Source organism: Otolemur garnettii, unplaced genomic scaffold (genome assembly GCF_000181295.1).
Source record: "Otolemur garnettii isolate 467f Iridium unplaced genomic scaffold, OtoGar3 scaffold00009, whole genome shotgun sequence".
NCBI lineage: Eukaryota > Metazoa > Chordata > Mammalia > Primates > Galagidae > Otolemur > Otolemur garnettii.
The window spans coordinates 17782582-17805297 of record NW_003852404.1 but is presented as its reverse complement, the minus strand read 5'-3'; the positions used below and the strand labels follow the sequence as shown (position 1 = coordinate 17805297).

Sequence of the window (22716 nt, the reverse complement as noted above, 5' to 3'; positions counted from 1 at the left end):
CCGTCATTGTTGTTTGGCGGGTCTGGGCTGGGGATTCGAACCCGCCACCTTAGGTGTACGTGGCTGGCGCCTTAGCCGGTTGAGCTATAGGCGCCGTGATATTTACTTTTCAAACCATATTTGAACCTACAAGTAGTTTGCAAGTTAAATTATGACTCAATTTGCTACACAAATAAACGTGGGCAGTATTAGGAAAGAATCCCAGGGACACCACATGAGACCAAGTGTCTGTCTGCTTTTTGTCTTGTACAATTTGTGACTGTTGCATACTTCAGCACTTGAAAAACTATGTCTCTGTGGAAAGAGGACCTTCTATGTTGCTAGGAAACATCGTAACTGTTTTGCTGGATCTTGAGATTTCAACTCATTTCTGGTGTAACATAATGAAGAACAATTAGAATGTTATGATCGTTTTTTGAAAAAGAAATACTAAAAGCCATTTACAAATCTGTTTAAAATTTGTCAGGCAGGTACACATAAGGTCTTGGAATAAAGCAGAAATGGGCCAACATCGTTCTTAAAAATCTCAAATCTCAAAAATAATTGTGTTAACAGTTTGTCATATATTTTCCAGATCGTTTTGATACACATACATGACTTTTTAAAAGGCAGTCTTTTTAAAATAAAAGTAATTGTTGTAACTTACACACAAATTCAACTTAAGAAGACTGAACCAATCTGCCCACAGTTAAAAATGTTAAGTTTTATTAAAGTGATAGTTTAGTAAATTTGGATATTAAATCAAGTTGGTGGTTTATTCACTTTGATCTTATTTGAAGACAGATACTGAATAGATCTATTTTTATGTGGAAATTAATGTCGGCAGTGGCTTTTCTTTCGAAAAGCAATGTGAACTGATTAAATTCAGTATTTTTTCCCTTTCAGATCAAGATTTTACTCATAGTTTATTGCCACCATTTATATAAGAGGTACTGAGCTCTTGCAGAGTTGCAGCGGGTTTGCTGTCTTTAATTTTTATCTGTTTATGTATTTAGAGACAGAGTCTTTCTCTGTCACCCAAGGCTAGAGCATGGTGGCATCATCTTAGCTCACAGCAACCTCAAACTCAGGTGATCTACTTGCTTTCACCTCCCAGCTAGCTAGGACTACAGGCAGCCACCACCATGCCTGGCTAACGTTTTTACTTTTTTTAGAGATGGGGGTTCCCCCTGCCTGGACCTCACAAAATGAGGGGATTATAGGCCTAAGCCACCATGCCTAGTCAAGAAATATCTTAAAGATAATTTTGAGGTCAACTATTTGGTAGTTTTTTTAAAGAATTCTAAATTGATGGTGTTTCCTATCTTTTTGAATTGTTCTCTTCAAAATTTATTGCTTAGAATTAAATGGTGGCAGAAAACATTAAAATTTATCAGCATGTGCTCTACTGAATGAGTTCTCGGTGTGTTTGTCACACTGTGACAAACATGAATTAATGTGGTCTTGAATTCAAATGGCCTGACTGTATTCAGAGATTTTAGGTAAATTTAGTTTTAAACACCTGCTTGGATGTAGAAATTGTCTACTAGTAGAAACTTTCATTTTATATAATGGAAGTGCATGGTGCTTTTAAAGTGGATTGTGTCAAATCAACATCATACCATTTCTACAAAGGTATAAACTGAACCCTGGGCATCACTGAGTTGGGACCCCACTCCTGTGTTCCCAGACCCCCTGTAACCCCACACCACGGTGTTCCTCCTGAAGGGCTCCGGGGCCCTGAGAAGGTTGCCAGCATACAGCGCATGCTTAGTCCCATGCACCTGTCTTTCTCCAGATTTCACCCAGAGTTTGAGCATCACTACTCCTGAACAGATGATTGAAAAAGCCAAAGGGGAAACGGCCTATCTGCCGTGCAAATTCACACTTAGTCCTGAAGACCAGGGACCGCTGGACATCGAGTGGCTGATATCACCAGCTGATAATCAGAAGGTGGATCGAGTGGTAAGTTTGAGAAGTGCTTGGTTGCTCAGCAGATGTCTGTGTCACTGTCTCATGTGTCCATCACTGTGCTAAGGACACAGATGGGCCACAGGGAGATGGGAGAAAGCCCCAGTATTCCCAGGCTTATGGTCTGGGTGAGGAGGAGGCAGACAGGGGGGAGGTGGAATGGAAGGGAATGGACAGTCAGTGACCTAAGACTACAGAAGAGGAAAAGGTGACAAGACATCTTAAGAGAAGCTTTCAGGAAAGAACAGGAACTTGTGAAAGTTCTGAAAATGTGGATAGAAAGTGTTGTATGACACGAGGCAGGACATGGTCGGGGCATCGGTGGAGCAGGCAGGGGTCTAGGAAGGAGAGTGCGTGGTGTGTTAGGAGATGATGAGTAAGCTCCACTTTGTTAAAGGTTAGACGGAATTGAATTTTTTAAGTTGTATGCAAGGATTCTGTTCTTTGATGTAAGTACATATCGTTACAGCACATATTAAAGTCTCATTTTGCTTGTTTTTTCATGTTCAGTATCCTGGATAATTTTTGACAATGGATTTCTGAAAAAACAAAGTCTTTACAGCATAAAAACAATCTATAGGCTCAGCATCCGTAGCACAGTGGTTACGGTACTGGTCACATATACAAAAGTTGGCGGATTTGAACCCAGCTCAGGCCAGTTAAACAACAATGACAACAGTAACAAAAAAAAAAAATAGCTGGGTGTTGTGGCAGGTGTCTGTAATCCCAGCTACATGGGAGGCTAAGGCAAGAGAATCACTTGAGCCCAAGAGTTTGAGGTTGCTGTGAGTTGTGACGCTATGGCACTCTACCAAGGGTGACAAAGTAAAACTCTGTCTCAAAAAAAAAAATCTATAAAATATTTAAACTTAAAAAATATTATTATAGTATTTTTTTCCTATCAAAGTAATAAGAACCTAATCTAGAAAACTTAGAAAGCCAAAAAGAGCACAAAGAGAGAACTTTGTCCATTTTTCTCACCTTTAATTACAGATGTCACCCTTGGCCTTTTAAGGTTCCAGTATATTTCACTTTATTAAAATGTTGTATATTAGCTTTATCTGAGTCATTTAATTTTTAAGAAAATAAATGTTAATAAATTACATTAGACCAGGGAAAAGAAAATAAGCTCAAATTTTTAGGGGAATGTAGTAACATACCCATTTGGAAGAGAAATTTCATTTTTAAAATTATTGTCCACGTAAAAGAGAAAGGTTATTTGAACGTTGCAGGTAAAGTTCTTCCATTTAATGACTGAACTGGTGTAGTCAGGCAATGAATTGTTTTGGTAAATGAAATCACTTTGCTCATGACATGTTTGTGAAAGAAATAATTAAGGTACTTCCCCAAATCTTGAGTGATTAGGGCCACTCCCTCCTAGGACATCACCTCTGCCCTGATTCTGTTACCAGTACTTTCTTCTGCCTCCCTGAGCAAAATAAATTGAGCCTGACTCATTCTGCCTGCCATCCCTCTTGCCTCCCGCTTCTGCTCTCACTCCCCTTTCTCTACTTCCCTCTCTGGGGAATTGCCAGCCCTGCGAACAGGCTTCCTACCTGAGGCCGGGAGTTTCCTGTGCTCCCTGCCAATGCAGTGTCCACCTCCCTTTAGAGACCAGGCCTGGGATCCCACGCTTAAGATAGCTGAAGCCTGGGATGTGTACGGGGAGCATGGGTCTTCAGTGATTCCTGCTGAAGACTCCTGAGATGAGTGAAGCCTGTGACAAGGCACAAATGGAGACCAAGAAGCAGTATGCGCTGTACCATTCATGTGTCAGTGGGGAGGACCCAGTGTCTTCCAGGCTCAGTGGGAGGTGCAGCCATGCTGCCTGCAGGAGTTGTGAGATAAGTGTGAAACTGGTGACTTGGCTTTGGGTCTCCACTTGTGGACTGAAAACCTAGACTGTAACCTAAAACACAGTAAAGTCAGACCAGAAGAAAGGTAGAAGGGTTAGAAAGAGTTGGATGCAGAAGATGGTTACATATGGGGCAGTGCCTGTGGCTCAAAGAAGTAGGGCACTGGCCCCATGTGCTGGAGGTAGCAGGTTCAAACCCAAACCCCAGCCAAAAATTGCAAAAAAGAAAAGAAAAAGATGGTTACATAGAATTTTGGTGCTTTATGTTAATGGAGCTCTTATTTTAATGTTTCCACTTGCAGACAGTATGGGTTAAGGACCACGAATGGGAGGACTGGGTTGGTAAAATTTTCCATTCTTATTCCTGATGTAGTCACTTTCGTCAGCAGTTACCATGCACTGTGTGCCAGGCAGCGTTTTATATACTTTAATTGTATGTACTTAATTTAAGCCTTAAGATGATGCCCCAAAGTAAGAATTATTATACACATAAAAAGGGGGAGACAGGCTCAGAGATTGGAAGGAACATGCCCAGGGTCCCATAGTTAACAACAGGTGCAGTTGAGATTTGAACCCAGGTCTCTGTCACACCTACACTATTTTCATCCCTGCACTAGCCTGTCCTGTCTCCCATGTGTCATACTCTTGTTTCCTCATATGTAAAGTGGGATCAAATACATGCTTCATCTCAAGGTTGTTACAGAATTCAGGGAAATACTGTATGCATAAGCATTTTGTAAGCTTATGACGGATATAGAAGTGTTAACTGTGCCCTGTGCTGAGTTACATGGATCTGCTTTGCATCTTGGCTGTGCGACTCTCTAAAAGGTGATCGGTGAGAGCCAGTGCTTTCCTGAGCTCAAATGTTAAACGTGAACAATGCCATCATCCTCACAGGGCTGCACAGGGGAATCAATGAAAACATGTAAAGTTGCCGGGAAATGTTAGTTCCCATTTCTCAACTAATTTTTATAACATTATTTTCATGAGAAAATACTAATTAGCTTTAAAAATAACATGGTGGGGAAAGGTCTTACACCCTCCTTAAAAGTGGGTGTGTAGCAAAATGGGCTATTAGAAGTACAGTAGATTGTACGCTGTGGCCTTAAATCCAAACACAGATAGAGCAGCCTCATTTTTATTTAGTGTTGTTCCTGACAAGTGGGTGTGGCAAGAATATTGAGCTAATACAGTAATGACCTGTGTTTACATAGTATGTCAGCTGTGGACCCTTCAACTGCTCCTTATTGACTCAGCAAACTAGTATTGAGTACAGCCTAGTGTATACACTTCATGTATAAATAGAAGAGCTTTGTGGATTGAGGGCGGGGTCAGTAGAGTAGAAGAGGAGATAATACAGATGAGAACCCGAGTCCCTCCACTCAGGAAATTCCTACAGATGAAATTCAGAAAAAAGTGGGTGGGGCCTGTGGCTCAAAGGACTAGGGTGCTGGCCCCATGTGCCGGAGGTAGCGGGTTCAAACCCAGCCCCAGCCAAAAACTTCAAAATAAATAAATAAATAAATAAATTTAGAAAAAAGTATTCTTGGATGACATTTATTCTGATTTTATTGCCCATAATTAGCATCTCAGATAAAAAATTATTTGCAGCTACTTGGGAGGCTGAGGCAAGAGAATCACTTAAGCCCAAGAGTTTTAGGTTGCTGTGAGCTGTGATGCCACAGCACTCTACCAAGGGCAACATAGTGAGACACTGTCTCAAAAAAAAAATATATATATATATATATATATATGCACACACACACACACACATATATATATTTGTAGGATATAGACTATAGTTGTGTTTCCTAAGAATTTGGCACTGCTCTTTGGCCCGTGGGTCTCATGTGATTAGAATAGGAATTTTATTACCAAATGTGAACAATTATAAAATGTGTTAAATTAATTTTAGAGGTGACTCCTACCAGTTGTCTTCTAAGTCATATTTGCACAGATTTTAATTTCCCTCTAATCTAGCCTTCAGTTATTGCCATCAGTGTCCTCATAAAACTCACTGGAATTAAGAACAGAGCTTCACTTTACTTACAAGAGTCACTGAGCGATCTGGTTACCCTGGTTACACATATCTTAAAGGGTTTATGGTTTTATCTATTAGAATCTAGAACCACCAGGTGCCTTCAACTTAGTAATAAGACATAATTTTTTTTTTTTTTTGAGACAGAGCCTCAAGCTGTCCCCCTGGGCAGAGTGCCGTGGCACTACAGCTCACAGCAACCTCCAACTCCTGGGCTCAAGCGAGTCTCCTGCCTCCACCTCCCAAGTAGCTGGGACCACAGGCGCCCGCCACAACGCCCGGCTATTTTTTGGTTGCAGCCGCCATTGTTGTTTGGCGGGTCCGGGCTGGGGATTCGAACCCGCCACCTTAGGTGTACGTGGCTGGCGCCTTAGCCGGTTGAGCTATAGGCGCCGAGCCAGAAAAGTTATCTTTTTTGTTAGATTGAATAGGTAAATGATGATAAGCCTTTTTTTAATGGAAGCAGAAGACAGTATGTACTTGATTTCATACACTTGATTGGCACACTGCAGCCTTGGAGGCGGTGACAGAATAGAGTCTGTAGGGATGAGCAAACCTGTGTTCTTGTCCAATCCCACTGTACTGCTGTACTTAATCATGCTGGGTCAGGGGAGGAGAGGGCTATACTCCAGGGTCACACTGATACTTTTCCATGTTCTCATTCTGTGATTCAGATAATGGTAGCTGTAGTAGCAGGTGTATCAAGAACGCCTTAAAGAGACAGGCATTTAGTATGTGTGTGTGTGTTTGCTCTTCCTCCCTTCTTATTTTGTTTTGTTTTGTTTTAAGATTATTTTATATTCTGGAGATAAAATTTATGAAGACTACTATCCAGATCTGAAAGGACGAGTACATTTTACGAGTAATGATCTTAAATCTGGTGATGCATCAATAAATGTAACGAATTTACAGTTACTGGATATTGCCACCTATCAGTGCAAAGTGAAAAAAGCTCCTGGCGTTGCAAATAAGAAGATTCAGCTGACAGTTCTTGGTGAGTTATTTTTATTTGTATAAATGGGTTACTTAGTAGCAGGATGAGCGGTCATAGTACTGTGAGAGCAGCACTTATGTAAGACAAAGCTTAGGTTTATATTTATTTATTTATTTATTTTTATAAAGTCTAGGTTTTTAAAGTAATAATTTTTTTTTTGAGACAGAGTCTCACCCAGTTGCTCTGAGTGACGTGGCATTAGAGCTCACAGCAACCTCAGCCTCTTGGGCTCAATCAATACTTTCACCTCAGCCTCCCAGTAGCCAGGACGACTTTTGGCTATTTTTAGAGACGGGTCCTTGCTCTAGCTCAGGCTGGTCTTAAACTTCTGAGGTCAGGCACTCCACCTGCCTCAGCATCCCAGAGGGCTAGGATTACAGGTGTGAGCCCCTGCTCCCGGTTTTTAAAGTAATAATTTCAAACATCTGAAGTAGTTCTGAACATACAACATAAGACTAGTATATATTTTTGGCTGGAAAAAGAAGTGATCAATTTCTTTTTGAAATTCATGAAAGAGTTTGAAAAATAAGCAGAAAAGTACTGTGGTAAGGAGTAAGAACCCTAATCCAGGAGTTAGGAGATCTAGTTGTATTGCCTTAACCTAACTTTCTGTGTTTACGTTGAGTGAACATGAAATAACTTCTCTTTTTTATAAATGTGTAAGTGGATGAAAGTATAACAACAGGTCTGGACACGTATCCTAGGCCCAGGGATACTTGACATCATAACCTTGACCATACTTTGATCCCTGCTTTCCAGGAAATAATGAGTTAAGATGTATAAGGAATGGTAACTGGTTCATAATAAACCATATTATACTTGGCTGTCAGCATTATTTACCGTGAAACTCCTGTTTCATGTTACCAACTACACTGGAATTTGTAGGATTAGAACATATTTCCATGTGGATAAGCATATATTATTTTCTGTGTGTGTGTGTTGCTGGATCCAGTAAGACCAGATTTGGGATGATCCCCTGAAGGGATCATCATAGCATGAGGGAGCACAGACCTCAGAGGAACCGGGGTTTGGCATCAGCGATGGCATATGATGTGGCCCAGCACACTCACGGCAGTTGCCATGACTGCCTAGCAGCAGGAATGGCCCTTTGACATTAAACCTCCAACCCTAGTATCTAATTCTTCAGAATGAGTACGTGGGAAGCACTGACAGAGTTCACCCTTTCATTAGCACAGTAGGGGCACCTTATAGCCAAGGGAGCCTTGAATTCAAACAAGGCAGGCAGAAAGGGGGTAAGCTGTAGATGAGCAGGGAGGGGATGATTGCTACAGAGCAGTGGGGAGGACTAATACCCCGATTGTGCAAGGCTGTGTCAGAGCCTGAGAAGAATTTCTTGTATCTCTTTCTTCCTTGTTAGATGAATCATAACTGGCCCTGGGAGAAACCACCAGGATTGATTTCTTTTGAAACTGAGAATTTAACCCTTATCTATTATCTTTGCCTGAAAATTCTGCCTGGAGGATCTGGGCAAAAGATAAGGTGAAGTGCCCTCTAGTGACCCAACTAAGCAGTAATCATCAGCTCTGTCTTTTGGCTAAACCTTGTATTTTGGTTTTTTGGTGGGGAATCTGAAGGACTTGCCAACATGGCATTCAGAAGATAATGATAGTTCACTTACTGAACCATGACCCCAGATGACTATTGGCTGTCTGAATGTGGGGGGAGCATGTTGGTATAGCTCGCCCTATTGCCAGGGCCTTTCCCGATACACCAAAAGTTTGTGTGCCTGCAGCTCAGAGTGGCAGCTGATGTTAGCCACATACTATCAGTGCCTTCCCCTAAAACTCTCAGAGGGCTTGTGTATTTTTGAGACCTGTTGGGATAAAGAGACTGAATTGTTTTGAAGAATAGAGGATGCATGTATGTGATGCACTATACCATGCCCCCAGAACACAGTAGCAAGTATGATGGCTCAGTCAACTCTAACCATAAAGGTCCTGAGGGATTTGCAAACCATTGGTCTTAGGCAGGGCTCCCTCTAGCCCTTTTGTTTTGAAATTATTTTTAGTTTTACAGACAAGTTACAAAAATACTAGGGAGTTTCTGAGAGTATGGCCATCATCTGATTTCCCCTAATGTTGACATCTTGCAAAATCATACTACAATTATCAAAACCAAGAAATTAGCTTTGTGTGATAGCTCACATCTCTATTCCTAGCACTTTGGGAGGCTGAGATAGGAGGATCCCTTCAGCTCAGGAGTTCAAGACCAGCCTGAACAAGAGCGAGACTCTGTTTCTACTAAAAACAGAAAAAAATTAGCAGGGTATTTTGGCAACTACTATTTGTTCCAGCTGCTTGGGAGGCTGAGGCAGGAGAATCACTTGACTCCAGGAGTTTGATGTTGCTGTGAGCTGGGCTGATGCCACTGCACTCTAGCCTGGGCAACAGAGTGAGACTCTGTCTCAAAAAAAAAAAAAAAAAAAAATGCACAACAAGAAATTAACATCGATACAATACTGCCAATTACAGACCTAATTTGGATTTCTTGGATTTCCACTGATGCCCCTTTGTACTAGGGGCACATCTAGCATCCACATTGCATTTCACTGTTCTCAGTCTCTTCCAGTCACGTCAAGGGGCACCTGATGTTATGTGTTATTGCTAATCGTGATCACTTGGGTTACGTTTTATCTGATGAGTTTCTCCACTATAAAGTTATGATTTCCCCCTCCGTAATTAAAAAATATCTCGGGGTAAATAATTTGAGACTATGCAAATATCATCTTTAACTTTTTCTATTGACTGTAGCCATCTACTGATGGATTTTGTCTGGGGTAAGGGTTTTTTTGACCCAAGCAGACAGCATTCTTGGAAGGATGACATCACAATAAAAGTGTACCCTACCTGATTTTAGAGTGTATTTCTGATACACTGAGATAGGCCACTCGCATGGAAGGCTGATAAAGCAGTATGTGCACCTACGGAATGCAGCATTACTAAGTTGGTGGGATAACAAAGACCAGTCAACGTGATGGTGACGTGCCCTTATCTGAGATGAACTGTTGGCTATGCTAATGATCATGGAGGCAGATGTTCAGAGGACAAGCCCACACCCAAGAAACACACAGGGGATGGGACTTTATTCGTGTTCCCTCTGTGGTTTTCTTCCATTTCCAGCAAGAGTGCCACAGGGTAAGAGTTAATCTTTCTCACGTTGTAATGGTTAGGGGCAGGTATATAAAAGACTTGTACTTTGTCCTCTAAGTGGAAAGCAGGTGGGCTGCTCCAAAGTGACACACGCAGAAAGCAGTATTGGTAGAATCTCGTTCTGTTGTGAAGAGGTTATGTTGAGATCTCAGACTTAGCTGAATCTTGAATTTCCTAAGCAGCAGCTTTAAATGACTCCACGTTATTAGATATGCTCAGTGTATTATAGAGGGGCATTTTTAGTAGAAAGCATGAGAATTACAGTTAAGGGTAGAATACTGTATTGGCAATAAGTATTTGATGTACAAAGCATTGATTTAATATCTTATGTACTTTCCTAGTTTATTCTAGTAATTCCTAATAAAGGAATTACTGGTAGTTTGAAGAAATAAAGACTAAGGCTTATTTCATTGAAGACTCACAGGATGAAATACTTTGCAAAAGTTATTTGGAAGTCTAATTAGATGTAGTCTTCAGAGCAACTGATCAGCCTGATAAAGAAACAGATTTACTCAGGAAAATAATAGTGCAGTGAGATGTATCTGTTGCCCTTTATTAAAAAGTACCAGTAGATGGAGGGGAGAAATAGTAAGACAGTTAGATTTGCTAAGGAGCATTAAGGAGGAGTGAGGTCATGACTGACAACCCAGGTGAAGATACCCCACTGACTATGACAAATCCTCTTGGCCAGCTTTAGGAAACAGTTTGGTAACTTCTCAGAGACTTAAACATACACTTACCGTATCACCCAGCAATGACCAAGAAAAAGGAACACACATGCCAATGTTTACATGGGTGTTCAAGAAGTGTTGTTCGCAATAGTGTGAAACTATAAAACCCATCCACCTTTATTCACAGCAGTGAAAGAATAAAAACCCATTTCAAAGAATGAAAATCAGCTTAAACCAGAAAAGAAAAAAGCAGTCTTGCCCTTAATCAGCCTGGGAGGACAAGGGATAAAGCCAAGTACAGAGTTGACAGAAAGCCTTGTTTCTCCCAGGGTTGCAGAACACAAGTAAAACGTGGACCACTGCCATCTACTGATGTGCCCCAGACGCTCTGCACACCACCTGTCCTTTACTGGGGTACTCGCTTACTAAGTGGCCCACCTCCTGATAACACCCACCCCCTGCTGAATCCCCACTTCTCCTAATCTCTCCTCAGAAACAGCTGATTGAGAGCTGATTTCCACTTTCCTTGGAGTCTCCTCAGAGTCCTTGAGAATACTTCTTGTCCCCTGGCTCCATGGGTCCTCAGAATGCCTTCCTCACTGGCCGATCTGGTTTTGAGAGACTACACACTTGCTTCTCGTCAGTGTGTCTAATCAGGCTTTAACAGTAGCCCCCAAACTGGAAACAGAATTCATCAATGGGTGACTGGATAAGGAAACTTGTGTTATAGTCATTCACTGGAACAATAAAACAACTACAGCTGTATACAACAACGTGGATCAGTCTAGAAACATTTTGCTGAATGAAAGAAGTGAGAGAAAGTACATACTATCAGGTTATATTCACGTGATTCTAGAAGAAGCCCAACTAGCCTGAAATCTGATCATTGGGCGCCTGGGTTCAGGGTTTTGAAGTGGGACTATTACAACCAGCACAAGGGAACTTTCTTGGGAGAAGGGGGAATGGTGCTGAATGGATGTATGTACGTATTTATTAAAAGCAGTAAACCCACAGTTAACATTAAGTGTGTAAATGTAATGCCATAATAAAGTTTAGCAGAAGAGCATGCACTGTCAAGGTATTAATCTGTGGTTGGGGTGATTTGTAGGGACAAGATAGCAGCTGCTGTAAGCAGTTGCCCAGGGATACGTGGACTGTAGCCTTAGATTTACTCTTTTATAATGCTGCTGTCTGGATGGATTGAGCTAAAGTAAAAGCAGAACATTAATTGGTCCTTGGTGCACTACGTGAATTATCCTTGTTATCAGCATTATTAGTGATAAATCCCGATTGTCAGGGTAATGGCACTTAAGGCAGGTGCCTTGGTCTGTACTCCTGAGGGCTACATTTCAAGCCTGGAGAAGAACAGGTAAGGAATGGAGGGAGAGCTGTCTTGAATCTCAAGTAGTCCAGCCCACATTATTATCCTTGCTTTCTTCAGGTGTGCCCCATGGAATGGAAGGGCACTGACATCAGCCCAAGATCCGCCAAGCCTCCTCCTGTGATGGCTGTTTGCCTGAGCTTATTTCCTGTTTTGTTGGATAAAGCTTACTAAACTGAATTCGACAATCTAGTGTGGTCGTTCATTGTTTTGTCAATTCTGAACCCAGGACCAACTGACAATGAGTCAGTGGTTGTGAGTATTATGCTGTGTCTTTAAGTTATTCTAAAAATGAATTCCATTATCTTATAAGTTGTAATTTTTTTTTCAGTTAAACCTTCAGGTACAAGATGTTACATTGATGGATCAGAAGAAATTGGAAATGACTTTAAATTAAAATGTGAACCAAAAGAGGGTTCACTTCCATTACGATATGAATGGCAAAAATTGTCTGACTCACAGAAATTGCCTGCCTCATGGTTACCAGGTACTGTGGATGCTGTTTGTACCATGTGCCATTGATTTGGACTTAAATCTAGTAGGCTTTGTGTGGATATGCTTATATATTTAAGTCAACAAATGCCTGCCCTTTTCTATATAGAACAGCAAGGATTTCCATGGGAATTCTTCACTGTTTTATAATATCAAACTAGTATAATATAATATATAAATTAAGAGATATTTCTGTAACTTTTAAAGAAATTCTAATTAGTTACTTTGGTAGATTTAATTGATGAGAAATTTTCATGATGATAAATTAGATAGTGGCTAAAATATAAGAAGAAATGGATCTTGAGTATGTTATCTAGAGCATGTAATTTACCCATGGTATGTTTGTAAATTAAAAGTCTTTGTGACACTAACTAGAGATAAAATGGCTAAATCTAATCACTTTATTTTAATTGACCTATAAATTCAAACTGTTACCAAGTTTCACCCATTTCCTGTCCACTGCACCCTGGTCTTAAGATGGTTTTCTCTCATTTTTTTCTAAACTAAGACACCAAACCAAATTCTTTTGTATGTTTCTTTGATCTGTGGCAATAAAATAAATTTCTGTAAGTTTTCCTGTTGCATGAAAGAGCCCATTTTTTTTTTAGAGACAGAGTCTCACTTGATTGCCCTTAGTAGAGTGCTGTTGCGTCATAGCTCACAGCAACCTACAACTCCTGGGCTTAGGCAATTCTCTTGTCTCAGCCTCCCAAGTAGCTGGGACCACAGGCACCCGCCACAACGCCGGCTATTTTTTTGTTGCAGTTTGGCCAGGGCTGGGTTTGAACCCACCACCCTCGGTATATGGGGTCGGCACCCCACTCACTAAGTCGCAGGCACCACCCAAGCCCATGGTTTTTGTAATCAAAAGTGGCTAAGAATGGGTTTGCAATAGCTAAGCATACCCCTGCTTCAGCTGAGGCTCTGTGGTAGATGGGTGGGTTTGGGGGGCTGGGTCATGGTTGCTTTAATCTGATACAGGATGAACTGGAAGCCTGATTATGTGAATCCTGGAGATGAATTGGAGCCTTGGTCTGTCTTGCTTTTAAGTGGACTGTCAACCTGGGTAGGGGTTGCCTTTACTAAAACTCAGAGCAATGCATCCTGTGAAAATGAGGTTTCTTTTCTTCCTCCTCCCCTAGAAATGACTTCATCTGTTATATCTGTAAAAAATGCCTCTTCTGAGTACTCTGGGACATACAGCTGTACAGTCAGAAACAGAGTGGGCTCTGACCAGTGCCTGCTGCGCCTGGACGTCGTTCCTCGTAAGTGTTTTCCTTCTGTGTGTTTCTCTTATTCTTACACCGCCTCCTTTAACTCAGTCAGTGTGTATTGAGCAAAAGGATGCTAACTTGGGTCAGAACATCATGTGGCTTAGTTATTAGCTTTTCTAGAAAAATGTTTTATTGATTTGTTTATTTTGAGACCGAGTCTCACTTGCCCAGGCTAGAGTATAGTGTCATCAGCCTAGCTCATACCTCCTGGGTTCGAGTGATCCTCTTGCCTTAGCCTCCTGAGTGGCTGGGACTGCCAGCAAGTGCCACAATGCCTGGCTCATTTTTTCTATTTTTAGTAGGGACAGGGTCTCTTACTCTGGCTGATGTTCCAACTCCTTGTCCCAAGTAATCCACCTCTGCCTCCCAGAGTGCAAGAAATACAGGCATAAGCAACCACACCTAGCCAAAAAAATACATTTTGTTAATAAAACCTTTTTTAATCATTACAGTGATATCTTAAGAAGGTAAGAGTTATCATATCATCTCATGTATCCTATTTCGCCATTATGAATAGCTTAGAACATTCCCATATGCTAAAGATCACTTTGAATATTAAATATTTTAGATAGGTTTTATTTCTATGCTTGAAATAGATTCTACAGTTGAGCAGACAAGTTCTTTTTATATATATATTTTTGGAGACATCTGACTTTGTCACCCTCAGTAAAGTGCTGTGGTTTCATAGCTCAGAGCAACCTCAAACTCCTGGGCTCAAGCAATTCTCTTTCCTCAGCCTCCTGAGTAGCTGGGACTACAGGTGCCCGCCACAATGCCTGGCTATTTTTAGAGGCACAGTCTCACCCTTGTTTAGGCTGGTCTTGAACCTGTGAGCTCAGGCAATCCACCCACCTTGGCCTCCCAGAGTGCCAGGATTATAGGCGTGAGCCATCTTGCCCAGCCCAACAAGTTCTTTTTAATGAATTTTCCCCACTGGATCATTAAAGCTAAATAATATGTCTCTTAAAGTTAATATATACAATGAAATCAGTCTGTCAATATGTATCCTGCTTTAGTTATCAATAGATTTAGTTTAGTTTTTTTTTTTTTTTTTGCCGTTAATTCTTACTGTCTTCTTATTCTAGCTTCAAATAGAGCTGCAACAATTGCGGGAGCTATTATAGGAATTTTGCTTGCTCTAGTGTGCATCGGTTTTATCGTCTTTTGCTGCCGTAAGAAGCGCAGAGAAGAAAAATATGAAAAGGAAGTTCATCATGATATCAGGTAATTAAGTGAGACAGGAGTGGAGTGATGTAAGAAGTCTGTTATTTCTTTAAAGCATTAGTTCTCTGATTAACTGTCCAAAGAAGCAGTTAATCTGCCCTATGAGAACTGAATAAAAGCATTGGCCCCCATCCTTGACACATTTGAAAGCGTTTACCTTCAAGTTTTATGAGGTTGAAGCAACTCAGTCACATCTTCAGGTACCCCTTCTAATTCTCTTGCTATATCCACCACATCTGCAATTACTTCCTCCACCAAAATCTGGAACCCCTCAAAGCCATCCATAAGGTTTGGAATCAGCATCTTCAAAACTCTTATATTGATGTTTTGACCTCCTCCTATGGATCATAAATACTCTTTATTTTTGAAACAGAGTCTTGCTCTGTTGCCCCAGCTAAAGTGCAAATAGGGTAGCTTACTGCAACCTTAAACTCCTGGGCTCAAGTGTTCCTTCTGCCTCAGTAGCTGATTCTACAGGTACGCACCACTATACCCAGCTACTTTTTTCAATTTTTTGCAGAGATTAGTCCTCAGGCTGGTCTTGAATTCCTAGCCTCAAGTGATCCTCGTTTCTTGGCCCCTCAACGCTGGGATTACAGGCGTGTGCCACTGCACCCGATATTCTTTTCTTTTTTTTTTTTTTTTTTTTTTTTTGAGATAATCTCAAGTTGTTGCCCTGGGTAGAGTGCCATGGTGTCATAGCCCACAGAACCTCCAACTCTTGGGCTCAAGTGATCCTCTTGCCTCAGTTTTTCTGTTTTTTTTTTTAGAGAGAAGGTCTTGCTATTGGTCAGGCTGGTCTCGAACTCATGAGCTCCAGCAATCCACCCACCTTAGCCTCCCAGAGTGCTAAGATTACAGGCATGAACCACTGTGACTGGCCAGCCACAGATATTCTTTTTTTTTTTTTTTTTTTTTGAGACAGACTCTTACTATGTTGCCCTTGGTAGAAGTGCATTACAACTCACAACAACCTCAAACTCTTGGACTTAAGCAATTCTTTTGCCTAAGCCTCCCAAGTAGCTGGGACTATAGGTGCCTGCCACAGTGCCTGGCTATTTTTTGGTTGTAGTTGTCATAGCTGTTTAGCAGGCCTGGGCTGGGCTCAAACCTACCAGCCTCAGTGTATGTGGCCGGTGCCCTACTTACTGAGCTACAGGCCCTGAGCCCACAAATATTCTTAATCTCATCTAGAATGGTGAATCCTTTCCAGGAAGTTTGCAGTTTACTTGCATATCCATCAAAGGAATCACTGTCTATAGCAGCTACAAGCTACATCCTTTTTTTTTTGGTAGAGACAAGAGTCTCATTTTATCACCCTTGGTAAAGTGCCGTGGTGTCACACAGCTCACAGCAACCTCCAACTAACTGGGCTTAAGCAATTCTCTTGCCTCAGCCTCCTGAGTAGCTGGGACTACAGGCACCCACCACAACGCCCAGCTTTTTTTGGTTGCAGTTCGGCCGGGTCTGGGTTTGAACCTGCCACCCTCGGTATATTGGGCTGGCGCCCTACTCCTTTGAGCCACAGGTGCTGCCCAGGCATTGACTTATTTAGCTCTGATAGGCCTAGAGAACCAAGAAACAGCTGTTTCATTTCCACTGAAATCTTTCATTTAGTGTAGCCACCTTCATCCATGATGTTAAGCTAGATCTTCGAGATAATTTGCTGCAGTTTTTACATCAGCACTTCTGCTTAGTCTTGCACCTTTATGTTACAGAGATGGCTTCTTTCCTTAAACTTCATGAAACAACTTCTGCTAACTTCAGACCTTCCTTCCACAGCTTCCCCACCTGCTTTCAGCCTCACAGAATTGAAGAGAGTTAGGGCTTTGGTTCAAGGGAATGTTGTGACTGATTTGATCAATCCAAACCACTCAAACTTTTCTCCTTTTCAGCAGTAGGGCTGTTTAGCTTCCTTTTATCATTCATGTGTTCACTGGAGTAGCACTTTGAATCTCCTGCCAGAACTTTTCCTTTGCATTCACAGTTCAGCTCAGCAGAGGCTGGGCTTTCCACCCATCTTGGTTTTCAGCATGCTTTCCTCAGTAAGCTTAATTGTTTCTGGCTTTTAATTTAAAGTGACGGACGTACTCCTGTTCCTTTCACTTGAACACTTGGAGGCCACTGTGGGGTTACTAAATGGACTAATTTCAGTATTGTTTCTCAGGGGATGAGAGATGGAGGAAGAGCTAGAACACACACATTTTTTAAGTTTGCTGTCTTACATGGGCATTGTTCATGGCATCCCTAAAACAATTAAAATAGTAACATCAAAGATCACTGATCACGGATCAGCATAATGGATATAATATTAAGGAGAAAGTTTGTACTATTGTGAGAGTTAGCAAAATGTGACATAGAGGCAAGAAGTGAGCACGTGCTATTGGAAGCAGTGGCCCGCATGGATTTGCTGGACAGGGCTGCCAGAACCTTTCAGTTTGTTAAAAACACAGTAACTGCAAAGTGCAGGAAAGCAAGGCACAGTAAAACGGAGTATGCCTGCACTTCTTAAAGGTACCAAAGGTAGCTCAGTATCTGTCAAGGGTTGGTCTCTGGACCTTCTGCACATAACCAAAACCTGAGGATGCTGAAATCCCTGATGTGAAATGCTGCACTTATGTATATATGTGACCTACACACATCCACCTGTATACTTTAAATCATCTCTAGATTGCCTGTAATACCTAACATAATATAAATACTGCATGGATGGTTGTTGTATTATTTAGGGAATAATGATAAGAAAAAACACATCTGTATATGTTCAGTACAAATGAATTTTTTTTTTTTTTTTTGGCCGGGGCCGGATTTGAACCCTCCACCCACAGTATATGGGGTCAGAACCCAGCTCCTTGAGCCACAGGAGCCACCCAAGATGAATTTTTTTAAAAAATATTTTCAGTTCACAGTTTGCTGAATCCACAGATGTGGAACCTAGAGAGACGGAAGGCTGACTGTTCTGTCAGTGGTTGATGTGAAAATTTTTATACCTAAATTCATAGTTTTTGCAAACTTAAATCTGTAAGGTTTTCAGCTATGGTTTTAGATAACTTTCATAGCAAAAAGGAGTTCTTTTTTCAGGGAGGGGATAGAAATATATCTTGGAGGTGTTAAGTGTTTTATCAACTATAAAATGTTACCTGACTATAATCAATTACCTTGATTAGCAATACTAGAATGTGAAACTTTGAGATTTATTCCTTATAAGATAACATACGTCCATATATGTTTGGGTAAATACCATATTTTATTAAATGTGAAGGTATATACTTTTAAGTCCAAATGATAAATTGAGGACAAATACACAATTCCTGACATACCTGTTCTGCTTGCTTTTTTGGTGACGTACACACTTGCTTTTAATATGTGTAGTACTAGAATAGAGGGTTTTACCCATGATTCATAGCTTATGTAATTGTAGGGTTTTAGAAACTTGTTCTTTTAACTTGTACTGGGGATTCTGCTTTCCAGGGAAGACGTGCCTCCTCCAAAGAGCCGTACATCCACTGCCAGAAGCTACATAGGCAGCAATCACTCATCCCTGGGATCCATGTCTCCTTCCAACATGGAGGGATATGCTAAGGCTCAGTATAACCAAGTGCCAAGTGAAGACTTTGAACGCGTTCCTCAGAGTCCGACTCTCCCACCTGCTAAGGTAGCTGCCCCTAATCTAAGTCGAATGGGAGCGGTGCCTGTCATGATTCCAGCACAGAGCAAGGATGGGTCTATAGTATAGACTCTCCATACCTCTCATCTACACTCTCCGTGTTTCTTTCCACTTGATAAATGAAAACATATTCTGGTCTAAATTATGTTTCTAGCCTCAAAATATATCAAAAAGAAATTGATCAGAAAACTGTAAGAAATATACTTCAAAAACATTTTTTTTGGTTATATTAAAGTAGGTAAAGACAAATTTACCATCTGATCAAGCCAGCTGGGTTTTTTTAGAGATTGATTTTAATGGGTTCTAAATAAGAAGACCTATGTAAGATGTAGGTAGCACTTTGAATATCAAATCTTAAGTGAAGAAACTGGTGAACTGATATGTATACCAAGTTGATACGTGAATCATGTGAAAGTGGTACTTTATAATTTCTACCATTTTTAGGGTGTGTCTCATTTATTTATGACCTGATAGTCTCCTCCAAATTAGTAAATGGCAAAATTACTTGTATATGTTTGCACTTGTTTTTGATAGCTTCTTTGACAACTCTAAATGTGTTTGGAATATCTCTAATAACATAGAAAACATTACTATGTTTTAGAAATTACTAGTTTTTTGGGGCAGCACTTGTGGCTCAAAAGGGTAGAGGGCCGGCTCCATATGCTGGAGGTGGCAGGTTCAAATGCAGCCCCAGCCATAAAAAAAAAAAAAAAAAGAAATTACTAGTTTTTCTTTTAAATCATTCATAAACCTTGTCTATAAGGTGATTTCTTAAAGACGTAGTTGAAAGACTGCTACAGGAAACAGGCACATAGTAAGCTCTTTTATATGCTAAAGTAAAGAAGTAGTATCTATTAGATTTAGAACATTTGCTGTCAGCTACATATAGATAGGACACTAACGGTGTGGTTGTGGGGATAGATTTTGTTGGTTCACGATCTCATGCCTCAAGGTCTGTGGTGGTCTTCCAGATAGTGACCAGACAGATCAAGGATGTATTATAGTATTCGATAGTTCCAACTGGACACTGGCTTTTCACTGTAGGTGGTATTTTTCTAATAAACTATTACAACTCATTTATTATTTGACAATTACAGATTGAAAGGTTTTAATTATTGACTCTAAATTTTAAGTGTTTTTTCTGGTTCAGTGGTTTTTTTGCTTTCGTTTTGTTTTTTGTTGTTGTTTTTTTTTCTTTTTTTGGATGATGTTACATATTATATGCTTTAGAAACGTGTAATCCTGAATCTACTCACTTGAATGCAGTTCCTAGAGGCTATTTTCTTCACAGACTCAGAACAATCAAATACATTTTAAGCAAGTGAGTGTCCTCCATCAGTTGTCTTCCAGACTTGGGAGGATCTACGGGTGTGTGGCCAAACATGTCTTCATGTAGTTCCAACAAGTCAAGTTGAGCTTTGAAAAAGGTTGAGTCTTAGTTTTCTGAAAGTGATTTATTCTTTAAAGAAAGAAAGAAAAAGGAGTAAAGGGAATACTCCTACCTGCCAAATGTGTTAAATATTGTTTTGGAAGAAAATGCATTTATTGGATTTCCCTTAAGATTGTGAGGGAATGTGGATATAGTAGAATGAGCCAATAGTTTCTTTATAGTAAATAAGGTCTGCAATAAATTATTTCACTAGCTCTAAAACCTTTTCCCTAGATTTTAGTAGGGAGTTGGTTTCTGTTCATCTCTTGGGTGCTGTGGTGGTAAATGCTACATTATAAATTAATGTTGGCATGTATTTACGATTAGGCAGAGTATTGTGTACACTTTTTAATGGTAAATTTAAGATGAATGTGTAATGGATTAGTGTATAGTTTTACATATTTGGAAGCATTTTTAAAATTACTTTTATACTTGTGTTAACATTTTCATCTGTGCCTTTTGGGTGATTTAATTTCTATTATGAATTTCTGGTGCCTATGAGCTAGCTATCACCTATTTGAAAGGTGCTTAGAGGTGAGGGTACTGTTTCTAAAAACACATCACTGTGACACCTTTCTATCCTCATGTTTTTAAACTTGCCTCCTCTTCTCTGTTTTTTGTGGATATAACTTAAATGATTGTGGTGTTCATAATGATTTAAAAATTTGAACATCCCACACACTCTGACTGTGTTTCTGATTTTATAAGAGTAGCTATTTTTGAATGCTAAATATTTGGCCTGTTTTATATGGATGAAATCTATTTAAAAAATATAATACACACAAAACAGCTTTAATAATAAAATTTTGGTCCTTCCTATTACTGATTGTCATATAGGGAAGATAATTACCACAGAAAGTGGATGTGTACAACACTTTGCTTCCCTTAAACTTCGTATTTACTAGGATTTGGCTGTAAGTGAATCAAAATCTCTTTCAGAATGGCTTTCAGTTAAAATCATGTGTATAACCTGAAGAGACCTACTGGGTGTTTAGAGGATGCAATTTAATTTTAGGCTTGTATCTCCAGCTCCTCTGATAATTTCCCAAATGTCCAAGCTTTGATAATAATTCATTTGAACCAGAGGTCTAATTGAACCAACATTTGGGCAGATCAAATATTTGTTCTAGATTTATTATTGGTAGTCATCAAGTAGTTAAGCAAAAACTTATTCTAGCATTTCAGTTGAAGAGCTGAGTATCACTCAAGGATAGTACTGCATCTTCAAAGCAAAGCCGTTCTACCTTATAGCTGAGAGACTCAGTGTCATTTCTTAAGGCTACACAGGTACTTTGGAGAGACAGGCACATATGACTCTGTAGAGTATGCAGTTCTGCACTTTTAACATGGAGTAGTTTACAGATGTTCTTTTTCTTACTGGCAATCTTAACAAATGTTATTTCTCTGTTAAAAAGCTCTCCACTCCCTAAAAATACCTCTTGTTGATTATATTGACCAGTTAATCTGGACAAAGTACTTCCTTTAAATTTGAGCTACCTGCCATGAACTTGTTACAACAGAAATACAGCCTGAGTGTGTCTTAGAGGGAGGTTAATCAAAAAATCTCAAATCAGGGTGGCGCCTATGGCTCAAGGAGTAGGACACTGGCCCCATATACCGGAAGTGGCGGATTCAAACCCAGCCCTGGCCCAAAAAAAAAAAACTGCAAAAAATCTCAAATCATTATCCATACAAATTATGGGAAAAAATCAGGTTTTTTTTTTTTTTGAAAAATATAATTTTAAAAGTTAAGATTGAGTCCTGGAAATGTAGAGGAAATAAGGCAAGTAAACATTTTGATTAAAAAGAACTCATTGCATGAAGTTGACTATCAAGTTCTGTAATGTGTGGCTTCTTAAAATAACTATTTTTGGTGTCTTTTCTGTGTGTGCAGCATGTATATTTGAAGCTTTGTAAATGTTTGGAGTTTCTTTTTTCCCCTCATTTTTGCTTCAACAGTGTTTAGGGCTGTCAGATGCCTTATTCAGTGTGAACAGAAAAGATTCATATTTTATGTGGTTAATGCTTTGATGTGTCACTAAAGGAGTAGTTGGTAGAAACTGTTGACACAATTTTAACTTTTTAGTGGCTTGTGACATTATATATTACATATGTACATATATCTTTATAACATTCTTGTGGTTGGTAGTGTAACTGTTCTGGGCAAGTTTTAATATTTCAAATGCCTTTGGATATTTCAGCAATAAAAACAACATGTTTTGCAAATAGGATTTCTTACTCATTTGCCTGTATTGACACTAAAGTAGTTAATAACTGAGCACAAATTTCCTTTTATATACATTACAGAAGCAGGGAAGAATAATAAATAAATTTGTGAATTGTGGTTCTGTTTCTTTATAGAGAAAGTTTCACTTATACATGATAACACTAGCCTTTTATAATTGAAATCAAGTTTTATAAAATGTACATATCCTATTTTATAATTTAAGAATATAGTGAATATCAGTTGAGTTTGGTTTTGGTTATGGACACTAAAGGTTCCATCAAAGAAGAACTTTGTGTTTTCTGCTAACTTACTTAATGGCGTAAGTGTTAAAAGAACCACAATTC

The 22716-nt window shown here is 39.8% G+C and overlaps 1 protein-coding gene across 2 annotated transcripts in view; it reads left to right on the top strand.

Annotated features, from left to right (window-relative positions):
- Positions 1–22716, top strand: part of CXADR (CXADR, Ig-like cell adhesion molecule) — a 71335-nt gene that overhangs the window by 31755 nt on the left and 16864 nt on the right. Inside the window, exons 2-7 of one of the 2 annotated variants that reach the window (XM_023509715.1) lie at positions 1778–1944; positions 6633–6837; positions 12391–12546; positions 13694–13816; positions 14911–15049; positions 18521–18704. In XM_023509715.1, coding sequence (XP_023365483.1) covers positions 1778–1944; positions 6633–6837; positions 12391–12546; positions 13694–13816; positions 14911–15049; positions 18521–18704 — 974 coding nt within the window. Of the gene's footprint in view, positions 1–1777; positions 1945–6632; positions 6838–12390; positions 12547–13693; positions 13817–14910; positions 15050–18520; positions 19371–22716 lie in introns of those variants that run through there. The other variant, XM_003783908.3, reaches the window with a different exon arrangement.